The sequence below is a fragment of the Ceratina calcarata genome, unplaced genomic scaffold, assembly GCF_001652005.2.
Source record: "Ceratina calcarata isolate Rehan_Ccalc_2016 unplaced genomic scaffold, ASM165200v1 scaffold27, whole genome shotgun sequence".
NCBI lineage: Eukaryota > Metazoa > Arthropoda > Insecta > Hymenoptera > Apidae > Ceratina > Ceratina calcarata.
The window spans coordinates 639667-661821 of NW_017149195.1; the positions used below are offsets into that span (position 1 = coordinate 639667).

Sequence of the window (22155 nt, forward strand, 5' to 3'; positions counted from 1 at the left end):
ACAAAAAGAAAGGACAAATATTCGGGTTCGCTCGTGGGTACAATCATGCACATAATCGTTCGAACGCATACGTACGTCGGAATTGTTACAGCGAGGACACCCAGACAGGAAGTATCTCCCAATACACGCGTGTATATTTAAGAAATAAATAAATAAATTACATTCCTCGATGGAAAGAAGCAAAAAGAAACTGGTGTCCTCACGTATGAACAGAACAAAACGTAATAAATCGGCACGCAAACAATCCTGGACGCATCGGCTATAAATTATAATAACTCGAAGTTAGAACTTTTCAAACTCGGAACTTAAACCATTAATAATAATCATTAATCGAACGTAGAACATTCGCTAGCATAAGAACGCTGGGCATTAAGATTTAAAAAAAATTTACATTAAAAATCGATCAAAGCTGAATAAAAATCCCGTCAAAATATTTCAAAAATGACGATGGTCAAATATCGAAAAAAAGTACATAAAATATTGTACACATATATGTACCTATATATACTTGATTCTTGATTTATAACTATATATATTCGTAATTCGTAATTTGGTATATATAGGCATGATTCATGTTCCTTTAAATCTTTTACCCAGCATAAAAATTATTCTACGCAATTATAGTGTAGGGGATATAAGTATCTAAATGTAAAATAATTCGATTAAGAATTATTGCGTCTATCGGAGCACAAGTATCCGAAACAGAAATCGTCAAACAAAAGTACAGTGATTGGGGCGGGGCAATAGGATCGAGGGTTCGAAACTGACAGGGAATAGAAATAATACATAATCTGTACAAGCTATATCCATCTATATACGTGTATAATATATATATAATTATAATATTATATATTATTATAATAATAATTATATATATATTTGTAGCATACGTAAAAATAAAATAATTAGTTAACCGACGTTCTACGCTCTCTCCCTTTCTCTCCTTAGCTAGGCGCCCGTACGCTGTAAGTATTGTCTTAAAAGAGAAACGAACCTACGCGTTTTTAAGAGTATATACCGTTACTCTTCGTTCGATTCTTAAACGTTCGTTATCCTTTTCACTCTCTCTGTCTCTCACGCATTCTCTCCCTCTCTTTCTCTCTCTATCTCTCTTTCCCTTTTCGATCTTGAAATCCTCCGTGCAAACGCATCCCGTCGATGATGCACGGTGACTCGATAAGGCAAGATTAATCGTTAAGTATCAAGGAACCGAAGAACGGAAACGAGGAAGATGCGAAGCTATGGTTCTAGTTACACGGTCCGAATTGAATTCTCGTACATTCTCCTACGCGCCGCATCTTCCTTCGTGATTCGGCCTCCGCTTTCGATGAAAAAAGAGAAAAGTGTCTCGAAACCGGAAACTAACGTTACTAGTTATTAATCGTAGGAACACCAACGAACGTTATCTGTCCTCGCGCGTGGTTCGGAGATGCACGTCTGTATAGACTTGTGTATGTGTGTGTATGTCTCGGCGGTGATGGTGTGATTTCTGTATCCTCATTCTCGTCCTTTTAACGCTTTTTGCTTCGTGTATCTTTTTTTTTTATTCCGTGTTCTATTTTCCTAAGTTTTTATTCGTTCGTTTCGTCGCTGCGCATCATTTTATTAGTTTCGTCACCATTCTCTATACCTCGGCCACTCCGAAAAACGAGTATGTATGTATACAGAGTAATTTTAGACGCGTGGTCGTTTTTCATTTTCTCGGTCGGAATCAGAGTCGGCTGAATCGTGTAGCGGCGGAAATTCCGGTACTGCTTCGCGTTGCTGCATCCATCCCGTCGCCGCGCCTGGCCCCCCAGCCAATGCCTTGCCCTGCGTGTCATTTTTTGCGTTTGTTTTCTTTTTAAATCTTTTTTTGCGATTGCGATTTTGCGATTTTTTTAGCCCTCTGTCTTTATACCCTGCGGGTGGCGACAAAATTGCGTGTCACTGGTCACACACTGAGCCTCGCCTTCGATCGCAACCTATACTTTACACGCGTGCTGTTTCTCGAGACAGACTTTCTTTTTTTTATTCGTACTTTCCGCGGTAAACGAAGTGTGTGTGAAAAATGCGGGCTGTTTCAATCGGCTGCTCGCATCAGGATGTATTTAAAAACAGGTAAAAATATGTATCGTCCTTTCATTCTCGAGTACTTTGATCAAGCACTTCACGTCATCACTCGATTTTCCACGTCGCGTTGTAAATAAAATCCTGATACGAACGCGGAAAGATTGTTTTTGCTACGCGTAGCACGACGACACATTCTAAATAGCGAACGAGATGATTGCCAACAGAGAAAACAAACAACAGCGAGACTAGGAAAATCCTGTTACTCTATGATCGTTGCCAATGCATCGTAATTCGGCGCCTATTATTCTACTATCATACTACGCGAAACGAACTTTAGAATTCTGCAAACGAACTATGGAAATGATGAAAATATCTGTCGTCCCTTCCTCTCTCACGCTCTTTCACTCTCTCCTTTCTCTCGCGACTGTCCATCCGTATACGTACGTACATCACCCAAGAAACCTCAGCCAATCGACCGCAAAAAAAGAATAATAGGAATAACGCACACACGTACTACCGTTAAGACAGTGTAACACGGATGAAACTGAAATTTCTACATGCAGGCATGCATGTCGCGAAGTTGTTCGCTCAAAGATTTATTTGTCTGCGAAGAACAATCCTCCTTCGGCCAATTCGATTCGTTGATCGTTTACATCTCGCGAAACCGTGTACGCGAATGCGAATATGCCGCCTCGCGAGATCATGGAAAATGCATACGATGTAATTCCAGGTTTAAGTATCGAAAGCCGTGCGCGTCAAGTGTTTCGACGACGTAACTCGGATACATTTATTATCGTAAGTACGACCGGATAGTACGAGGAATCGAGACTGTTGCGCGTACACAAAAAGAAAGAGAGAAAACACGCACATTTATAAATATACCTAAATAAGCTAATTAAATGAGTACGTATATTGCACTATCGATGAGTCTAAATTCCCCCCCGATCTTAAGAAAGAAAGCTGTGCTTGTTGCAACCAAGACCCGTCGATTGCTCGTATTTTCGAACGTCGCAGCAGACACGGATTCACGCATTCCGCCCGTTCCGACGTTTACAACGCAACGCGGAACGCAGCGCGACGAGTCCGGTGACGAATTTACGATTGCGATCGGATTTTTTCGTCGGCATGGCCGCCGGCACGTCACTGTGAACACAAATAGAAAAGCAGAAAAAGCTGAGATCAGTGGACGCGCATCAACCGTCGAGCTGTTTTTAGTTGTTTTTTTTTTTTAATTTCTGCAATTTCATTTAGCCAGCATCTCTCGTGATTCTCGTCTTTTCTTTATCCTTCCTCGCTCCTCTCTCCTCCCTTACTTACGCTCCCTCGATCTCTCTTTAATTGCAACCGAGTCTGATTCGATGTCTCTCTCTCACTCTCTGTCGCCTTCTCTCTATGAATTTCGTTTCATCTGCGCCAGGAGGACAAACAAAAAAAAAAAGAAACCAAGTGAATTTAAATTTAAACACGATCCGATTCTGAATTCGGCTTGCGTTCCGGAGCAAGCAGCCGTATCACCCTGCTCCCTCCTTTATCGCGACGATCCGTTCATCTCGCTTCGCTCTCGCTCCCGGTTCTGGTTCTTGTTCTTCTCTCTTTCTCTGTCTCTCTCTTTCTTTCTTTCTTTCTCGGATCGAGGTCGATTATCAAAAGTAAACGACAAACGGACAAAGGACAACAACGTTGGACAACACGACGTTCGACGCGTTCGTTTCGAGTCGCGCCAAGATGGACGGTCCGTCGATGGAAATTCGTGTACCAGCAAAAACCGTTAGGTGATGGAGAGTAGAAGAGACCAAGGAACAGACGACCAAAATCAATCGCAACAGTGTATTACAAGAGGTGCCAAACCGTGCGAACTGTGCTTGTAACAATGCGCTCTCGCCCTCGAAACATCGCGACGGGCATCCGTGTGTTTTGCGAATCGATTTTCCTTTCCGGGTCGCGTTACCCGCTCTCGAAATACAAAATCGCGTCGTATCGGGTCCGAACGAAATTTCACTCCTCGCTGCAATATATTCGACGATGCGTAATTGTAACGCGAATAAATCTTGTCGCGTGCTACGAATTAGAATTATAAGGATCGTAAAACGAGTCTGAATCTCGAGAGAGAAGTCTACCGATTTATTTCGGGAAAAATGGATAATGCGAACCTTCTCGTTTCGTTATCCAAACTCGCACTTCGCGAAGCCATACGAAAGGCGGAACGATCAGAGCTGCAGAATTTTTTCTTTTATATTCGATGTCGCTGCGGAAAGGCTTCGCGCTCCGATTTCTCGTTGCAACAAACACAGTTCTTTACTGTAATTTTTGTTAGATTCGGGCTACCAACCAGCAACGATTAAAACGAGATTATACAAAAGATGAAATAAACATACCACAGGTAAAACGCGTGTTAGAAAGTTACCGAGACGCGTGAGGATGGAAGTGTCGGTGGTGCTCGTGTAACTGTGTGCAAGCGGGCTGCTTCGTCTTTTGTTATTGTTTATGCGGTTGCGAGAACGTTAGTGCTAAGTACTTTATTAACGAACAGCGCCGGTCTCTTATTCCACGAATCCAACATTTTTCGAACAGCAAAGTAATATCGAGTTGCGTTTTCCCAGCGGGATTCGAGAAGCGAGAAGAAGCAAACGACACGGAGAGAATTCGTGAAGCGAGTTACGAACGAAACGCAAAAGTAGAAAACGGGACGAGGAGCCGGAGGCAGGAAGGGTGATTCGAAAACGCGACAGCCAGGAGGGAGGCATGCATTTTAGTCGGTTCATTTCGAGCGAAAGGTTCGCTCCCCGTGGGAGTGGAAGCGTGGCCGGACCGGATGAACCGCGAAATTAATTTTCTTGTTCGACTCGTCTACAGACTTTCCCTCTCTCGCTCTCCCTCTTCGTTACTCTCCCGGTTGATCCGGAAACGCAACGGTAACAAGAGAAGAACGCGACACTGCGGGATCGAAAAGAATCGGATTTTTGGATGCGAACGGACTTCAAAGACGTCGCGTCGATTCGTTATTTTCTTCGACGGAGTTACGATTCATAGCAGCGTTGTATCGACAACCGATTTCGTTTCGACAAAAAGGATGTTTAATCCGGCAATGGAAATATCCACGAATTTACGAGACATGGGAATTGGCGTTTGTTTGTGCGCGAATTTAATTCAATGTCACTCTCAGTTACGCGGCACCGTCGAAATTGCACGTCGGAAAGATTTACCGGACTCGGAAGACCGGACGTCGCACGATACGTTTCGTCCTTTCGTTTCTAACTTGAAAATTAAAAAAAAAACTCGGAATAAAATTTGGAATGTTAGACTATATTATTCGTTAACTCGTCGGATAAGGAGAAATTACGTTGAGAAAGACAAAGTCGTTGCGTTTCGTCGGTCGAATGGAGGAGGTGACTCGTTAGAAGCATCTATATAGCGAGTCCATTAATATGTGAGGGCGCAGGCCCTGCCTAAAAAGTGACTTAGCAGTTCCAATGCATACTAAGCAACCCTTACGCTACCCGACTGCTGCAGCACTCTCTCCCTCCCTCCCTGTCGTGTCCTCTTCTCGCAACTTTCTGCTCTTGCCCTTTAAACCCATCTTTGTAGGCCAGCAACAGCTTACACAGCCCAACCCTGTACAATCGCTGTGTCGACAACGCGTTTTCCCACGACGGACTCGCGCTGGTTTACCGAAAACCATTTCGAACTCGCGGTATAACCGTTTCTCTCATCGACGAAAAGAACACCCGTAAGCAAAAGCGATTAATTCAATTTTCAGTAAAAATAGTTAAAAAAAAACTCGCGGCCGTGTCTTTGGAAATTTTCTTTCATTTTACCCCACCACCATTACAACTCTGCCTCTCTTTCGCTTTCATTCTGTTTCTCTTTCCTCGCACACTTCCCATTCTTACGATACGCGTGAACATATGCGGTGAAATACACATGCGTTTATGGATAGGATACACAAACATAAGATGGATGAAAATCGAGAAAAGAATTCTTATCCTTAAGTTCGCCGCCTTTTACTACCCTAAAACAGAAGATTCATCCAAAGCATGCTCGTGAAAAACACAAGAAAAAATCATCGGAAAAAAGCAAAGCAAAAATGGCTGACTACAGATAAAAAGAATTGTTTACGTTCGCGCGGGGACAGTAGTGGAAGCGGTAATAGTGATTCTAGGTGTGAGAGTTACCTGGTGCATGGGGTCGTAGCCCATGGAGCCGTCATTGTACGGTTGCGACCCGTAGTCGCTACCGTTTATGCCCATCCCGTAGCCGGCCATGTCCTGGGGACCACCGGGTGGCGCCGGCGACATCATCGGCGTCGGAGTGCCTTGGCTGGCACCGCCCATACTGTACGGCGACGCTCCTGCAAAAGCTGCTGTAGAAACAATCGCGGTGCATACAAAATTCGAGGGTGCGTCTTTTTAAGTTCTTCCGCCTTACCGAATATATCGTATCAAAAATCTAAGCTCGTTTCTAATCGTCGCATTTTCGGTAACCGGTGGCGCCTGAAACTTTTCTCTGTGCACCCAATTTAGTATACATTACGTTCCCTCGTATATTAGTAAAAGTTTGGTATCGATCGATCCAAAGTTTATAATTCCATTTTTCAAATATTTCCGGTAGAATCGAATACGCGGACGCCACCGATTAATCGACGAATCGATCTTATATTTTACTACGAATAAACAAGTTTTCGTGATCCACGCACGGATGAAAGCATTACGCGCGATGATATAAACGTTTTTAACGACGATAACGCGGCTCGAAAATTAGCCTTGTACATATTTTTATTACCCGAGAAATTTGCGCGATTCTAGGAGGGACACGTTCAAATAGAATACAAATACGTATACGGCAATGTTAGCGCCACTGTCGTTGGAATTCCGTTTCTTTAATTACGAGGAGGAGAGAAAGAAAAAGGCTGCGGGCCAGCTTACATTGCAAGCAACGTGGCTGAGAAAAGACAAACACGCGGGAAGTGCGTCGAAAGAAACGCGAGAACCATCTCATCGCCCTACCCTCCCTCTCGGCCCCTCTTCTCATCTTTCGTTCCCTCTTCCGCCGTTTAATTGGTAAGTTAAAAATACCTTGCCTCGGCTCTCTAAAATAAAGAGACGCCTCGGCAGTTAAGGGAAGTGCGCGTAATTGCGAGCAGCAAGTCCTGCGAACGCGGAGAATTTTTTCGAGAAGGAGGTGAAGAAGGAAACGAGCAACCCTTGGAATTTTTTGCCCGACATCTCCATGAGAATGCGAAAAGGTAACTACGAACGAGCCGGATGACGCGAGGCTATCGTAATGAATCGTTCCGCTTTTTTCTACTTCGAATTGTTGAAAATTTTGGAGCGCGAAAAAGAAGTCTAGATATCACGATCGATAATTTCGTTTCCAACCGAAAAGATTTATCGGTCAGCAGCAATAACGGTTGCAAAGCCGAGCCGAACAATGAGCAGTAACTCAGTCGCGTAATGATTTACAGTAATGAGAAACCGCCGCCACGCGCCGAGTAATTTCTTTTCCATCCTAATTTCGGACTGGACGTATAGATGACCGCGGTGCGACGGCGTAACGGGAAAAGCTGCCAAGAAATGGTGCCGGCATTAACTGGAAATTTTGCGATCGCGTGTTATTCTACACCAGTATTACGAAGTTTATAGAATTTAGTTAAAACTTTCAACCGTTTGGATTCAACGAAAAAAATGTACTTGTATATCCTATCGAAACGAACTCTTCTAACGAACACCCGTCGCTCGTTTGCGAAGGACGGAACTTACCAGCTGCCTTTTTGGCTGCGTACAAGTTCGCCTCCTCCTGTGCTTTACCTATGTTTTTCTTGTAGCGTATCCTCTTGTTGCCGAACCAATTGGAAACCTGGAAGAACAAACAAAATCGAACGATCGAGCAAGATCGCTGAATGAATTTTAATACGCGAAGCGGAAACAAAGAACTCTCGATCGACCCGTTATCGAAATGCGGAACACGAGTTCGATATCGGTGAACGTTCAATCGATATAGTTGCTCAAAGAAATAATCGCAGTCGAGATCTCGGATAAGCGCGCGATATCTTCGTTTACTTAATTCCCAAGCAGCGCATAAATTACGCGCTTATCGCGATAAGCGTGCGCGATTTCGCTGGACATTACCTGACTCACGGTGATTCCGCACTTTCGCGCAAGCTCTTCCTTGGCCTCCTCACTCGGATAAGGATTGCTCAGGTGCGAATAGAAGTATTCGTTCAAGATTTCGGAGGCCTGTTTGCTGAAGTTTCGTCTCTTACGCCTGAAAGAGAGACGAACGATTTATTCCTCCTTCGCGTTCGAGAAAATTTCGAACTCCAACACGAAACATAAATCTTCTAGGCGAGCTCGCCGATTCGGCGGATGAGTACTCGCCTTGCGTCGAGGAATCGACTCCTCAGGATCATCACCGCCTCGCAGGTAGACTGTTTAAGCTGCATCTGGATACTCGAGAACTTCTTGTGAATGATTTGAACCATCCTCTCGATCTCCTTCGGCGTGATCGGCCTGGTGCGACTTTGTTCCCTCAGTAAATTCATTACGTGAGTCGTGAATTCGTTGCATGCCTGCAACAAAACGAACATCCTCATATTTTTCTTTCCTTAAAAGAGCAAGCAAATCGAGTTTCTTAATCGAAACCGGCGAGGCACTAAGGTACGCGACATTATTCGGCGAACTGGCGAAAAGTGTTCGGTCGGGGATAGGAGAAACAAACTATATTCCGGAGACGCCTTCTTCGAAAGTACCACCGAAAGAAAGGACGCGTCTTTACCGCCGACGCTTCGAAGCGAGAACGCGAAAACCGCAAAAAGGAAAAGGGCGTTGAAATAGGGAAGAGGAGCGAGAAGCGAGAAGAAAGAGAGAAGCGAGCATACGTATAATGCATTATTCCTGGTGGCTGCTCGGTTTAAGGGAAAAAGGACTTTGCTCGATATCAGTATTCGAGACGAGGCGCGCCAGCCACCTTCGGGAGGGACTGGAGGGAGCGAAGAAGGGTCGAAAGAAAAGAGGGGCGAGGGGAGAGAGGATTTTCCTGAGGGAAGACGCGGCGCTGGGAAAGGACCGAGAGAGAGGTTGCCAGGGGAGAAAAGTCGGACAGGGTGGCTCGCAATTTCGAAATGGATTCCACTCTGCCGTCGTACCCCCCGTCCGCTCTTCCCCCTTTCTCCTATATCCACCGCGTCTCTCTACGTTCTCTTCCTTTCTCTCTCTTCTCTTCGCGCGCCGAGCATACCGAGACTCGGTGGGGTGGATCAGCTTCGTTCCTGCCTCGATTCTCGACCAGGAAGACGAGGGGCTTGGGACGAACTCGAGTCGGTGGATTGGATGGAAAACCCATAGAGAATTATGTCCTCCTCTCTTCGTTCGTATCTCCCAACTTTCCCCACGCTTTCCCCAATTCTTAAATTATCCGTGGAACAAATATAATTCGGTGAATAATTCCTCGCGAGTCCTCTCGAAAAACAACTGCCGACGAAGATCAAGATTCGAGATTTGCACGGAGTAACGAGACGCGAGAAACGTTTCGTGGAATGATCGTAGAGCCTGTCCCATTGAAACGGCAAAAGCCAACAAGTGTCTAGGCGACGGTCGTTAATCCGTCTCCGCGGCGAAATGAGTTTTCTCTATGGCTGCCGGCTCTAATTTTAACTGCGGTTCGCTCCCATTAATACGCGCGCGCGCCCGCGAATTCCGAGGATATTCCTATATCTACGTGTAGGTTCAGCGAGTTCGCGGTGGTGCAGCGTTTTGGCTCACGAGCGTTATCGAAATTCCAACCTGCGCGTCGCTAAATATACCTGGTCGCGGTTACGTCTGCCGCGGTTGTTCCGCGGTTACCGCGATCTACGACGCATTCACCCTCTCCTTCTTACGTAATCAATTTTCATGAACCAATTGCTCGCGATCACGGTTCATACACCGAAATTGCGGTCTCGGTTCGCGAAACAGAGAAAGTCTACACCAATACTGCTTGACTAATCGTTTTAGAAATCTAAACGTATCCAAACTAAACCTTAACGAGTTTAACGTATCGGAATAATCTCCTCGCGTTAGGGAGACGTCGGAACGCGCGAGAAAGCCAGTTCAATTTAGCCAAATCGGAAAAGTACGAAGAGACGGTGGGACGAAGTCGAAGACGGATCGAAGAGAGAACGAAAGGGTTAAAATCTGTACCGAGAGAAGAGAGGTAGAAGAGAGAGGAGGATATGCGGCATACACCGGTAAAATTCATGCCAGACGATGTTTGCTGGCCGTGATCACGCGATCTCGTAAAACTCGGTGCGGTTCTATTCTCGTACTTGTCACGCCATTTTGCATAGTCAGGCAGACGTTCACCCTAATGCGGTGACTCGGCTCGGCTCGCTCGCCGCACCGCCGGCTACTAGTTTGAATAGTAAATTTCGGTTATGATAAAACTTTTCGCCGGAAGGATATCAGCCGTAATAACGTTACTTTTAACCGTGGCGATATATTCGCCGAGGCAGACCTCGAAACTTGCGTTATCCAGGCTCGCCAGAAACCGTGCTTTGTTCGTTTAAACAATAACCGCGTTACCGTTCGTATACCGATCTAACGAAAATAAATAAAAAGGCAAATACGCTTTATCCCGGACAGTTAGTTCTGTAAAAGGACAAACGAAAAAGCGAACAGCCGTTCCACAAAAAACGTATTCCCATAGAAATGGATTTCGCTCGGAGAAAAATCTTTTTTGACGCAATCTCGGGAAAAAAACGAACGATTTAATCTTAGATAAAATGGACAAAGACTCGACCGCGCCGTTTGAACGTGAAGGGAGAGGGAGCGAAAATGGAATCAACCGAGTGTTCGACTCCTGGAGAGTCGGGGAGAAGAAAAAACGGGGTTGAAACTTGTTAATGACCAGGCTTATCGATAGGGCGTCCACCGCTCTCGGGTAGCTGCAGTTGCACGCGAACGCATACGTTTCGAAGTCAGTCGCCCATATCGCGACCCGAGAACCTTCCAAAGAACAGTGCACCGGCACGCGGCGTGCACGCGCGTGCACCTCGAAACAACGGAGAAGAGAGGGTGGTGCGTATTCACCGCGGGGAAACATCAAGACCGCTGACACGGGGTGAAATATGGGACCGAAACGGGCGTGGCAATTAGACCACCCCCTTTCTATTTCTGTCTCTCCCCGATTTCATATTTATGCAGGATTACTTACAAAGGAATTCGCGACAAAAATGTAAGAAAATCATTCTGACAACTGATTGAAATATTATAAGAAATTGTAGAGGGTATAAGTCATGTAGGACAGTTGAGAAATTGTCGAATTTGAGAGGCAACGGGCGATAATCCAGCGGAAATTTCCCGACTATGCATAGATCCGTGGTACGCGATAGAGCCGAATTAACCACGCGAGATTTTACTTAGTCGGTTCGTTAGCACGCGAATCGGCGGACGGAGACGAGGTTCGTCGCGCGGCTGACACGTTTTAACAGATCTCTTATCGAAACGAGGGCGTTGGGTTGGAAAAAATTCTGCTTGAAAAATTAACTGGAAACAGTTTACGTTCCAAACGGATAGAACGAAAAGGAATAAAGAACTACGAACCTGTTCGTATTTCTCGAGCTCCTGGTGGTAGATCTGTCTAATTTGAGCAAGTTTGGCCCTGTAATCGGAGTGTTCGATGGCATTGTCTGGTTGTCCCGGTGGTCCGGCCGCCGCGGCCGCAGATGCCGAGGCCGCGGCACCCGCGCCGCCACCCTTTTCTGGTCCGGCGACACCCTCCGCGATCAACATATTGTCCAACCTCATTAACTGTGGATCGGGTGGCTCCTCTTCTTGAGTATTTCGTAAAGACAAAACTGGAACGAAAAAAATTACATTTTCTTTACTCCATCCGATACAATCGCCTTGCGTTGAAAAAGAATTCATCGTATCCCCGGGTTACGAACGACTAAGTTCGGCGAAAACTTCGTAGACGGCTTTGTAGTCGATTTTATCGCCCCGCCAACTTCTTTCCAACAAGCGGATAAGAAAATGTAGTCGAGAAAAAGGAAGAAGAGAATAGGAGTACGTAATTCGTGAAAAATCGCGCGTCCGCCAATCTCGAAGGAATCAATTTCGCATCGGTCTCTTTGTCTTAAGGGCGCACGGCGGCGCGGAGTGTTTTAGACGCGAACCGGTTGCTTTTCCACGGCGTAACAGTGGTTTTATTGTACTTTTACGACGCATGATGGAGCTGGATGACCCATAAAACCACCCATACGAACGAGGGACTTTCTCTTTTCCATGTAGTCCCGCGCGACAGTCCCTCTTCCGGAAAGACGCAACCCCGTCTTCGAGTTTTCGCTCCCTCGACGTATAAAACAAACGCGCGCACGCTCGAGCGAGCACGCCGAGCCAAGGGGGATTACGCGATACTGCGGGAAACGCGAGAAAACTGTCGCAAGATTCGCATCCCCCGCGGAACCGATCATATCTCCGCCGATTTTAAGAACTCGGCTTCCCCCGTGTTTGTTTTTCCAAGCGGCAAGTTAAGTTCAGGTAAAAACAAACACCGAGGCGTGAAAGTTAGTTCCGTCGTATTAAACCGCATGCCTTTCTAGTCTAATGGAAAAAAGGAAAGTCGTTTAAATATAAAAAGTTAATCGTGTGACTTGCCGTGGTACTAATAGGCTGAAGACTAAACGGGTACGCCTAGCCAACTAGCGATTTGTAAGATTTGATAATTGAATTAATCACGCTGGCGGTTATACGAGGTGTAATTGAAACTCGTCGGTATGTTCCTCTCCTTCCGTGCATTCGCACGGCGGCGCGGTGCCCGGAAAAAAGCCTCTGGAGAGGAAAGAGAAGAGGCGAAGATCGCGGGAGCGTGAAACGAATGCGCGGAACTAATGCATTTATACGAAGTGTAACAATTAGGTACCGCCGAGGCCCCGCGGTCGGAGGCGAAGGGAGAGAGCGCAGCTTGAAATTCCTCGTGGGGCTCGATTCGGAAGGGTGAAGACACAAAGTCGATCACAGGGGAACAGTTTCTTCGAGAGGCAACTCTCCATCAGTGCTTTACTATTCCTTTTCCCGTTAACGAATCTCTATACCACGCCGGGGAATCGTTCCACAACTTTTCGCCGATTCTTCGGAAACTCGATTTAAATCTCCGCTTGTTTAGCGAGAGCGTCGTAAGTAGATCGTACATAGTCGTACCCCAGGACTTCGACGATCGAAAAGAATTTGCTGGGTCAACGCGAGACACATGTACGTCTACGTAAGAGATCTCGAGAACCAGTAGCCCTCGAGAACGACTTAGGCCTTAGAGGGTAAGGTTAACGACAGTCAGGAGGATATCGTTAAAACTTCTACCCGCTGCTCGCGGTATCGTCGACCAAGAACTTTTTACGCCACTATACGTAATTAAAAATGAAAAACCTCGCCGACCGGCGGCGCGGTGGCACGAGTCGTTCGCTCGAGAACCGACTGGAATAAAACGCACGTTTACTGCCGGTGCCATAAGGAGGAAGTTGTTTCATCGAAAGTTAAACGACCGTGAGCCATCGACAGCGCTTTCGTTTACTTATCGCAGGACGACTGCGAAGGGGAGAGGCTTTCACTATCGACGAAAGATTTCCGTCGCATTGTATGACTCCAGGCAACAACCTTGTCGTACATATTGTAAAGATTTCTCTCCGATTATCTCGAATTTATAACTGTTTCGCAACTTTTCGGAAAAACCAAGTCGAGCTCGACGATCGAAATAATTTTCGAAGGCATCGACCGAGAGGAAAGTAATCGGGGGTGGCTTACGGGCAATAATCTGGCCATTACTGGGTATAAGGGGTGGTACCGCGGCGGCAAGGGGCTGGTAACCTCCTGCGGGGATCCTTACAAGCGCGTAAACTCAGTTTTACTAGCAGTTAACGTTTTACGACTGAAACGGCCCGCCTGACTCTACGTACGTCTGTACCTCGCCATCTGTTTCTTTCTCGTTCCAGCTCGCGCGATCATGCATACCTCCGCCTTTCTCTCTCTCTTGTTTCCTCTTACTCTATCATCCGACTTGCCGTCGCGGATTCGTCACACGCGAACACTGGCTACACGGCTGTGCGAACATAGCGTAGAAGCGCAACGCGACAACGTAATGCTCGTCATTTTCGAGGGTCGTTAGCGAGCCAACTACATTAATACGACGCCCCGTTCAAGATCCAGCTAATTGCCCGACTAATTCGCCTCCTGTTACGCTTTACGGCGACCAGGGACTAAATTCCTCCCATTCGGAAAATCGTCTAGCTCCACGTTGCTTCATACGTCGTCGGGACTCGCGTGGGCAAATAAATGATGGGAATACTCGCGGCTTTTTCAACGCGATAATTTAACCTCCCAGGGATTTTACAACTTTCATAAAGAAGCGATTTTCTACAAACTTTGAAACAGACGCCTGTGTTTTCTATCCGACTTCGTAGACTGTATCGACCGAGCGATATAGCGATTCGAGATATACTTGACGAGATATACGACGAGTTTTAAAGAAGCGTGTTTGGTACGACGCGATAAATCGAATCGGACGAAGGGCGGGCGACTCGGTCCTAAAATATGCAAGGGTTGCGTATATAAGGGACGAGAGCGCAGAGAGAGAGAGAGAGAGAGAGAGAGAGAGAGAGAAAATTTAAAATCCCTCGTCGAAACAACCCTTGGGATAATTTAGATTCGCGAAGCCAGAGGTATGGTGTAGGCAACGGCATGGCATGGCGTGGGCAGAGCGCCTCTGCTCCGTGTATTGATCTAAACGGGAACCCGTGAAAGCAATTAAGATAAGGCACGGTAACAAAGGGTTGTCGGCCTTGCCACCCGGATTTCACCGTACAAAAACAGAAAGAGATAGGGAATGGCAGAAAATAGAAAGAGGTACGCGAGTGCGGATGGAGCATAGATACCGGTTCACCGGGGGAATCAAAAACTGTCTAGGAACTAGAAAACCGTATCGTCGCCTGTTAAGGCTGGTACTAATCTCGGAATGATTACCTGAAAATAGAATCGTTATTCGTATCGCTTGGTTAACCAGCCGACGGCCCATGAAAATTACAAACTCTCACAGTAAGTTAACGTAAGAATTCGATGAAGTCGAATGATCGGACATTCTTTTGTTCAATTTTTTTCTATGCTTCTCACCCTCGATGTTTTCTCGGTCAGGTAATACGGGGAAAGGATCGGATACGAAGTAAGAAATGAAGAGGGAGAGAGGCGGGTCGGAGCGAAGCGGCTGCTCTTTTAATTTGAAGACGTGTCGTGTCGAGGGTGCGAACGCGGGAAGGAAGACCCAGAGCATAGATATGTGCGGGGTCTGGAATCCAGAAGGAGGAAACGATCGACGGGATTACCCCCGAGACTCGATATCGACACCGAACCGTAAGAATATCCTCTTCTGATTTACGAAAGAAATCGAGCCGCGCCAGATATTCCGCGTTGTTGATATCGCGTTTCGGTTCGTTACACCTACTAGTTTCGCTCGAGTGCCTACCGAAAGGTAGATCGTTGCGTGTCGACCATTATCGTATCGTCGGATCCTGAGAAAGACGATCGTTCCTCCGAATCCGATTCCCTCGACCCGCTCTTTTCCCTTGCCTGGTCTCCGTTGCCTCAAAAAGCTGAGAGACTTCTATACTTTATTCGATTTAATCGACCACGGTAGCGCAGAGATGAAAAAGAAAAAACGCGCGAACGCGACGGGGCGCACGATGTCCACTCGAAACCGGTTTTTAAAAATCGCATACCGGCGAGCAACGCACAAGCGGCTCGTATACGTAGGTACGTCGCGCTCGATGTTGTACCGCGGCGAGCCCCGCGATACGCAATCTCAAATTGCTCGACGTAATACGGAAAAAATAAAATGGATGTAAAAGGAGGAGCGCGTGAAATATTTATTCCGATCCGTCGCGCTGCACGCATATTATCGAGCGTGTAAAGCGCAAGATTTAGAGCAGAACCCAGGCGAGGGTTTTCATTACTCTTCTTTCTTGGGCCGATTCAAATAAGAATTTAACTTGTCCGTTAAAAAGCATCGTTTTTGATCCTCGTTTATATTCAGTACTATAAATCGGCAACCGAGGTTCTCGTTTCCGATTCCTCGACTCCCGTACGGTTTCTTTCGCGCTCTGCCAATGTGGTATTTCCGTTAACGAAAAAGAATCGTCCCGCGCGAACGGTTTCTCGCGGTCGCTGGTTCACGACGAACGTTTTTCCATCGTCGACGCGACTCTCTTCTCCTTTTCTCTTCCGCCTCGTTTCTTCATTTTCCTCGAGCGAGCGCGGGCGTCGCGCCGTTTCCTTTCCAAGATACGCGGCGTCGAACGCGCTCGACCGTGTCTTCGCCGCGTTCCACTCTCGTCCTCACGGTTTTTATTATTTTCTTCCTTTCTCGAAGCGCTTCCGCCGCCACCCGCGCGCGGGAAACCGGCGCGCCGCGGCGATGCAGCCGCGCTCGTCGCCTCTTTTCCGGCCGTGGCTTTTCCCGACAATCCCGACCGCCGTAAATCAAAACTCGACGCGAAAACCTGGCCAAATGTACAGCGTGGGCGAAACACCCGATGTACCGTGTGTCCCGAACGACCTACCGTCCCGTCCTCCGATAACGAATGTTACCTTTTTATACATATACGTATATACGTAGTACATCCTGCTCGGTGCAAAGCGTCGAACAAAACCCAAAAGAATCGCGTCGTACTTCAGAAAAATATCGAGTCGCAGCGAGGAACAAGGAAACGTACGACAAGCATCCCCTCCATCTTTGTCGTGGAAGAAAAGAGGGTGGAACGCGGCTGTCGGGTGGCGTAGGGAGCCGAATAAAATTTTACGGCCGCGAAATCGTCCAATAATTGTTACGGCTCGCTTTGATCGCGTAAAACACGTCGTAAACGTCGAAAGGGACGACCCCCTGGCCAACAGGAATTACCGTTAACTCCCTCACGGGGTATTATGCCATATTACCGACGACGCGATGCCGCGTTCGCGTCCCATCGAGAATCTTATTCGTCGACTTCGACGCGCGCTGACAGTTCGTCCGAGTCGGCAACCCGTAAATGTGCGACGGTCTTCGTTTACCGATCGATCAACGATATTCCTCCGTTATCTTAAGAAATGGTGTAAATCGAATTTACTTGGAATATCTATGGAAAGAATGAACAAGATATCATAAAAATTATCCTTCCAGTACCCAGATTGTCGAACGTCGACGCGAAGCACGGTGTTGGGCAAAAGAAAAGGAATGGACGTTAATATATTCGAGAAAAGAGATTACGCGACATGGAAATATCTCGGCCGAGAGTCCCGTAGCCGTTAACGATTCTCTCAGTTATTTCGAGACGCCGCAGCTCAGACGAACAGCTCGGTTCGCGCGCGGGCATGCCGAGAGGCTGGGAGCAAGATCCTTTAATGAAACGCGGATGTTAGAATGGCAGGAATGCTGCAAAATGGTCTAGGCGTGTTATGCGCTGTACACAGCCACGCGCGATCCAGCTTAGACACAGTTGAGTACTCGCGCAAACCTAAGGACGGATGTATGTGCGTGCCATGTACGTGCACGTAGAAACGGGGAGGAGGAGGAGAGAACGTGGATGTAGGGGCCTCGAGGCTCGAGGCAAATTAAGCCCCTCGGCTCCGCTTCGGCTTCGTTATTGAAGCGACATTCCAGCCCGGGCCGGAGGAGGTGAACGGGAACCCTCCAGGAGTCGTACCCTGTGACAACGATAACTAGACTTTTTAATAGGTTAATAACGACTGAAGATATTCGCGACGAGTTAACGAGAAACGAGAGCCTCTCGGTGTCGTTCTCCGTCCCTCCCTTCGCTACGATCGGACATAATTTACTTGACTCGCGTTGCAACCCTTCCTCGACCGCGTAACGAAATATTTTTCGCCCACCGCGATTTACGCGCACAATAAAAAGAAACGCTTCTCTCTTCGTTCGTACACGCTATATACTATGTAGAGCTTAAACACGGTAACGTTAACGAAGCTACGACCAACGTTCAATTAAGCAGCGACGACGAAACAAGAACGTATCGTAACAGAGTTGAGAAAAAAGCGGAAAGGTATCGCGCCGGGAATAAATAAAAAGGGAGAGAAAAGAGACTAGAAAGAAAGGGAGCATCAAGGAAACGTTGCAAGATTAAACGGAAAAAGGAGGGAGAAAGGTAGAGGAAAGGGAGAGAGAGCCTGCGCGGGTGAATCGAGAAAGAAATTCTTATTGCCTGGCAAGTCCGGCTTTTCCGCAATATACAGCACAGGTGTACCGAATGTGTACACCCCGTCCCTCCCGGCCCTGCCCCGGGCCATCCCGTCCACGGCGTGCAGGCTCTCGTCCGCGAGGGTGGAAACAGCACCGTGCACGCATGGTCAGGACCGTATTCCGTCTAGCGTACCCCATTACTCTTTGTTCTTGTTTCGTTCCTCTCGACCATAATATCCAGCCGTTTTTTTAACGCCGGACGTATCGCTTGTAAAAAGGCGAGCTACGAGTTATCGTTTCTGTTCGATCGTTATCGAGCGAGACCCAACCGAAACGTACGACTCACGTACAAAGAGCGTTTACGTCTTTCGCTAAAGACCTTATCGATACGGTTGAACGAATTTCCAGCAACGAGGAACGCGAAACTTTTGAGCCGATAAAACGATCGCCTCGCGGCGGCGGAACTAGTCGCATCGGAAAGAAGCTCGTTATTGTCGATGCGACGGAACAGTATACGCGTTCCATAAGTGGAACGTGTAAAAATAGAGGTTGATTTATACTTAGACCTGTTGTAAAATTCAACGAACAATCGATCGAATGGAACTGACAGAAGCATAATACGACGTATGACTTTGAATCTAAAGTGTCCAGAACCCTTCTCGCAGTCTATAACGTCTAATGACTCTATAACCCGGTTTATCCCGATCAGAAACCAGTAAACCAGTTTTCGCAGACCCCGTTCGACGCGTCTCGTAAATCATTCATCTTCCGTCTCGATAAACTCGACTTGGAGACCAAACGGGATGGCACCAGGATATCCTTAGAGGTTGGACAGAATCTGGCAATCTAATCGCAAGACGGTACCTCGCGATACGAATCAGTTTTTGGCCGAATATCGTTTCGATAACGCGGTACGGTCGAGTGGATCGACTTCAAAATCGAAGTGGATACCGTCTTCGACTCGTTCCGACTCCCGTCCATTCCGAATCCGAATCGTTCGCGACGTCCCATGAATTTCGCATTAAAATCTGCTGGTTTCTCCTCCGAGCGTATATTTGTTATTTCCTGGCTGGAAAAATCCTGCTGAGCTGCGGAGTATTTCCTTCTCGGAATTCTCGTTCGCGGAGAGGGTGAAAGAAAGAGAGAGAGAGATAGAGCGAACGAGTGAGAGACATACAGAGAGCGGGAAGCAGAGGGCGAGGGAAAGGGAGGAGGAGAGAAAATGTTTCTTCCGTCGTTCCTTTTCCGAGGGGTAGAGGGCTGGTGGTCTAGCACATCGAGCAGAAGAGAAAGAGAGGAGAGCGAAGGAACGAAGAGAAGAGGAGAGAGGGCCGAGGGCGAGGGGTCGGTTCCTGGGGGTGGAGGCGCAACGTGGCGTATTGATCGAGCGGCTCTCGCGTCGACCACCGGCAAGCTTTTCGAGCCACCCGGTATACGCGAGTGTCTGCGTTCGTGTTTCTAGACGTGAAATTCCTGCGTGCGTCCCTAACCCAACCCGTCCGCCTACTATTTACGTATCGCGGATACGGGCTGATTCGATGTTCAACTTCTCTCACCCCCTTCGGCTGCGATCTATTTCTGAACGAAGCCAATGCCGCCTGCGACGTTTCGTTCGATTATCCGCATTCTCGATCACCTCGTTGCTCGCTTCGTTACCAAGACGTTACACAGTATGTATGTACTAAGCATAAGCATAGTCTTGGAATGTGGGAGTCTTCGTGTGAAATGCGATCGAATTCGGACTCTGGGTAGCTATCGGAGATTCCTCTGCAAAACAGCCTGAACGCGACATCGACGTTCGTCGACTGGCGAATCCACATGCTTCCGTATATACACGCGTACTCGGGATACGTCAAGCTGTACGAGAGTAGTTTGCGTGCAGGACATAAGAGGCAATGGTCAGAAAATAACTCAGTCGACGGATTCCCATCCGCGCTCGCTCGCAGATATGCGTGTGCTACGGTTTGTGGGCGTTGAAAACATGGTGATCTATGATGCGCGCGTCCTACGAACAACGCGGGTGACGCTTGGCCTGGAAAATCTTTCGAGCGTATTCACACGGCGCTCGGACGGAATTTTCCTAATAAAAACAAACGTACAAACGACCAATTTTTAATTCCACTGAGAGAATTGGTATTAAGTACGTAGTCATTCCATTTTCTAAAACCTTTCGAGTACTCGTACCGTATCGCGGCGCTATTAGCGATAAAATGCTACTGCTCGAAGGTTTAGTCGCACCCCGAGGACCGATATATCGTCGAAAAAAGCGTCCCGGAGATCCCGACTCGATCCTCGAAGATGGTTCAGCGCGTAAAAGTTTCGTCTAATCGTACATCGCGAATCATTTAGATGACACGCCCCCTCTCCGGGTTGATTCGATTACATAAATCATTGAAAAAAGTTAACTTACGCGCAGAGATAGGGGGTAGTCTATAAGATTTTTATGACGCGTTTTACAACCGACTGGAACCGTGAAACCCGGAGTCTGCGGTAGGTTCTTCGATACGTTCCACGTAGCAGCAAGCTGGCCTAGCCGGTCGCCGTCGGTACCCTTTTTTTACGAACGGACGGGATAGGATACGAATGCGAAGAGAACTCTTTCGCGTTTCATTTTCATGCCGGTGCGGTGGCTCCCGTGGGCGTCATACACGCATGCTTCGTCTCGTCTCGCGTCGCGTCGGTGCATCACCGTTCGAGAACTACTCTCCTGCTTCGCCTCGCCGCCAGCCCGTTCGATTCGGTTTCTAACTAACGAGGATGGACCCTCGTGTCTCTCTTATACGCCCAAAGGTCGATTTATAGCACCTATATTATCCTGTTAGTCGATTTACGCTCGCGACGCGACGGTGCGGGAACTTTTTAACACGCGATCTGAGGCCAACTTGACGAATCAGAAATATTCTCCTATGGACAAATTAAATACTTAAACATTAACCGACTGATTCTAAAATTATTGAATTAATAAAGATTCTCAAATACGCGCGTTGACGCGAAGGCGATACGAGTCGACGTTAATCTCGAGATATCCCGCAGGCTCGTATCGAACGTATCGGTGATAAAAACTTTGCTCCGAGGGACGATCTCGTTATCCTCGGTCATCTATAAACCGTCGCGGACCCCTGCCCTCGAAACCTCGGAACTCGTTTCGCCCGAAGGAATTAAAAAGCGGTATTCGAAACGAGAGGACCTTTGGTTCGATTAACAGGTCGGACGGGGATCAGAAATTTGTGCGCATAACGCAAACGCAACGAACCCTCTTTCGCGAATGCGGAGACATCTTCCCCGTGGCATCGGCGCGTATGCATAATGCATGCAGCCGAGAATGCCGTCCCGCAGACTCTTTACGCGTGGAGAATTCAAAATCGTTCGTGGCGAAAATTCTCTCCCTATACGTGATACGTACTGCGCGAAAAGGAGACTTTGCATGCCGTAGCTATTCAAATCTTCCAATTTCAAAGTACGATCGAAACGCGAGTATTAACGCCTCTTCCTCGTTCTGGTATAAAAACAACGCAACGTACCCGTACAAATGATTCGTACCACGCATTAACCGACACCCGATATGCCTGTTGTTCTCCGCGAAATACGAGCTTTTCTAATTCCGTACCAAAACGATTTTCGAGCTCGCGAAGCTGCAAAAAGTCGTTAAAACGACAAAGCTCGATGTTTATCGCGTTTTGTCGTTTCAACAATGAATTTAAAAACGGCGATATAAAATCGACGACTCCATTTCCAGTATCGCGATTTTCCCACGTGTTAGAACCCAGGACGAGGAATTAAAGAGCGGCGGTGGCCGCGATAGGAGGACGGGGTTCCCCGCGCGCTCCGAAACGTCATATTCGAGAACGGCGGCTGCCGTTTCTGTACCAGACATACGGGACCTGTTGCTGTCGAGTTTACGGTGTTTTTACGAGCGAC

At 47.4% G+C, this 22155-nt stretch overlaps 1 protein-coding gene across 7 annotated transcripts in view; it reads right to left on the bottom strand.

Annotated features, from left to right (window-relative positions):
• The window catches only part of exd (PBX homeobox extradenticle), a 36741-nt gene that overhangs the window by 4283 nt on the left and 10303 nt on the right, over positions 1–22155 (bottom strand). For 2 of the 7 annotated variants that reach the window (XM_026812318.1, XM_018022007.2), the window contains 6 exons: positions 11628–11881; positions 8427–8617; positions 8178–8313; positions 7809–7905; positions 6225–6412; positions 1536–1812 (listed from right to left, as the gene is read on the bottom strand). In XM_026812318.1, the coding sequence (XP_026668119.1) occupies positions 1675–1812; positions 6225–6412; positions 7809–7905; positions 8178–8313; positions 8427–8617; positions 11628–11881 (1004 nt within the window). In that variant the 3' untranslated portion in view covers positions 1536–1674. The other 5 variants (XM_018022008.2, XM_026812322.1, XM_026812320.1 and 2 more) reach the window with 5 other exon arrangements.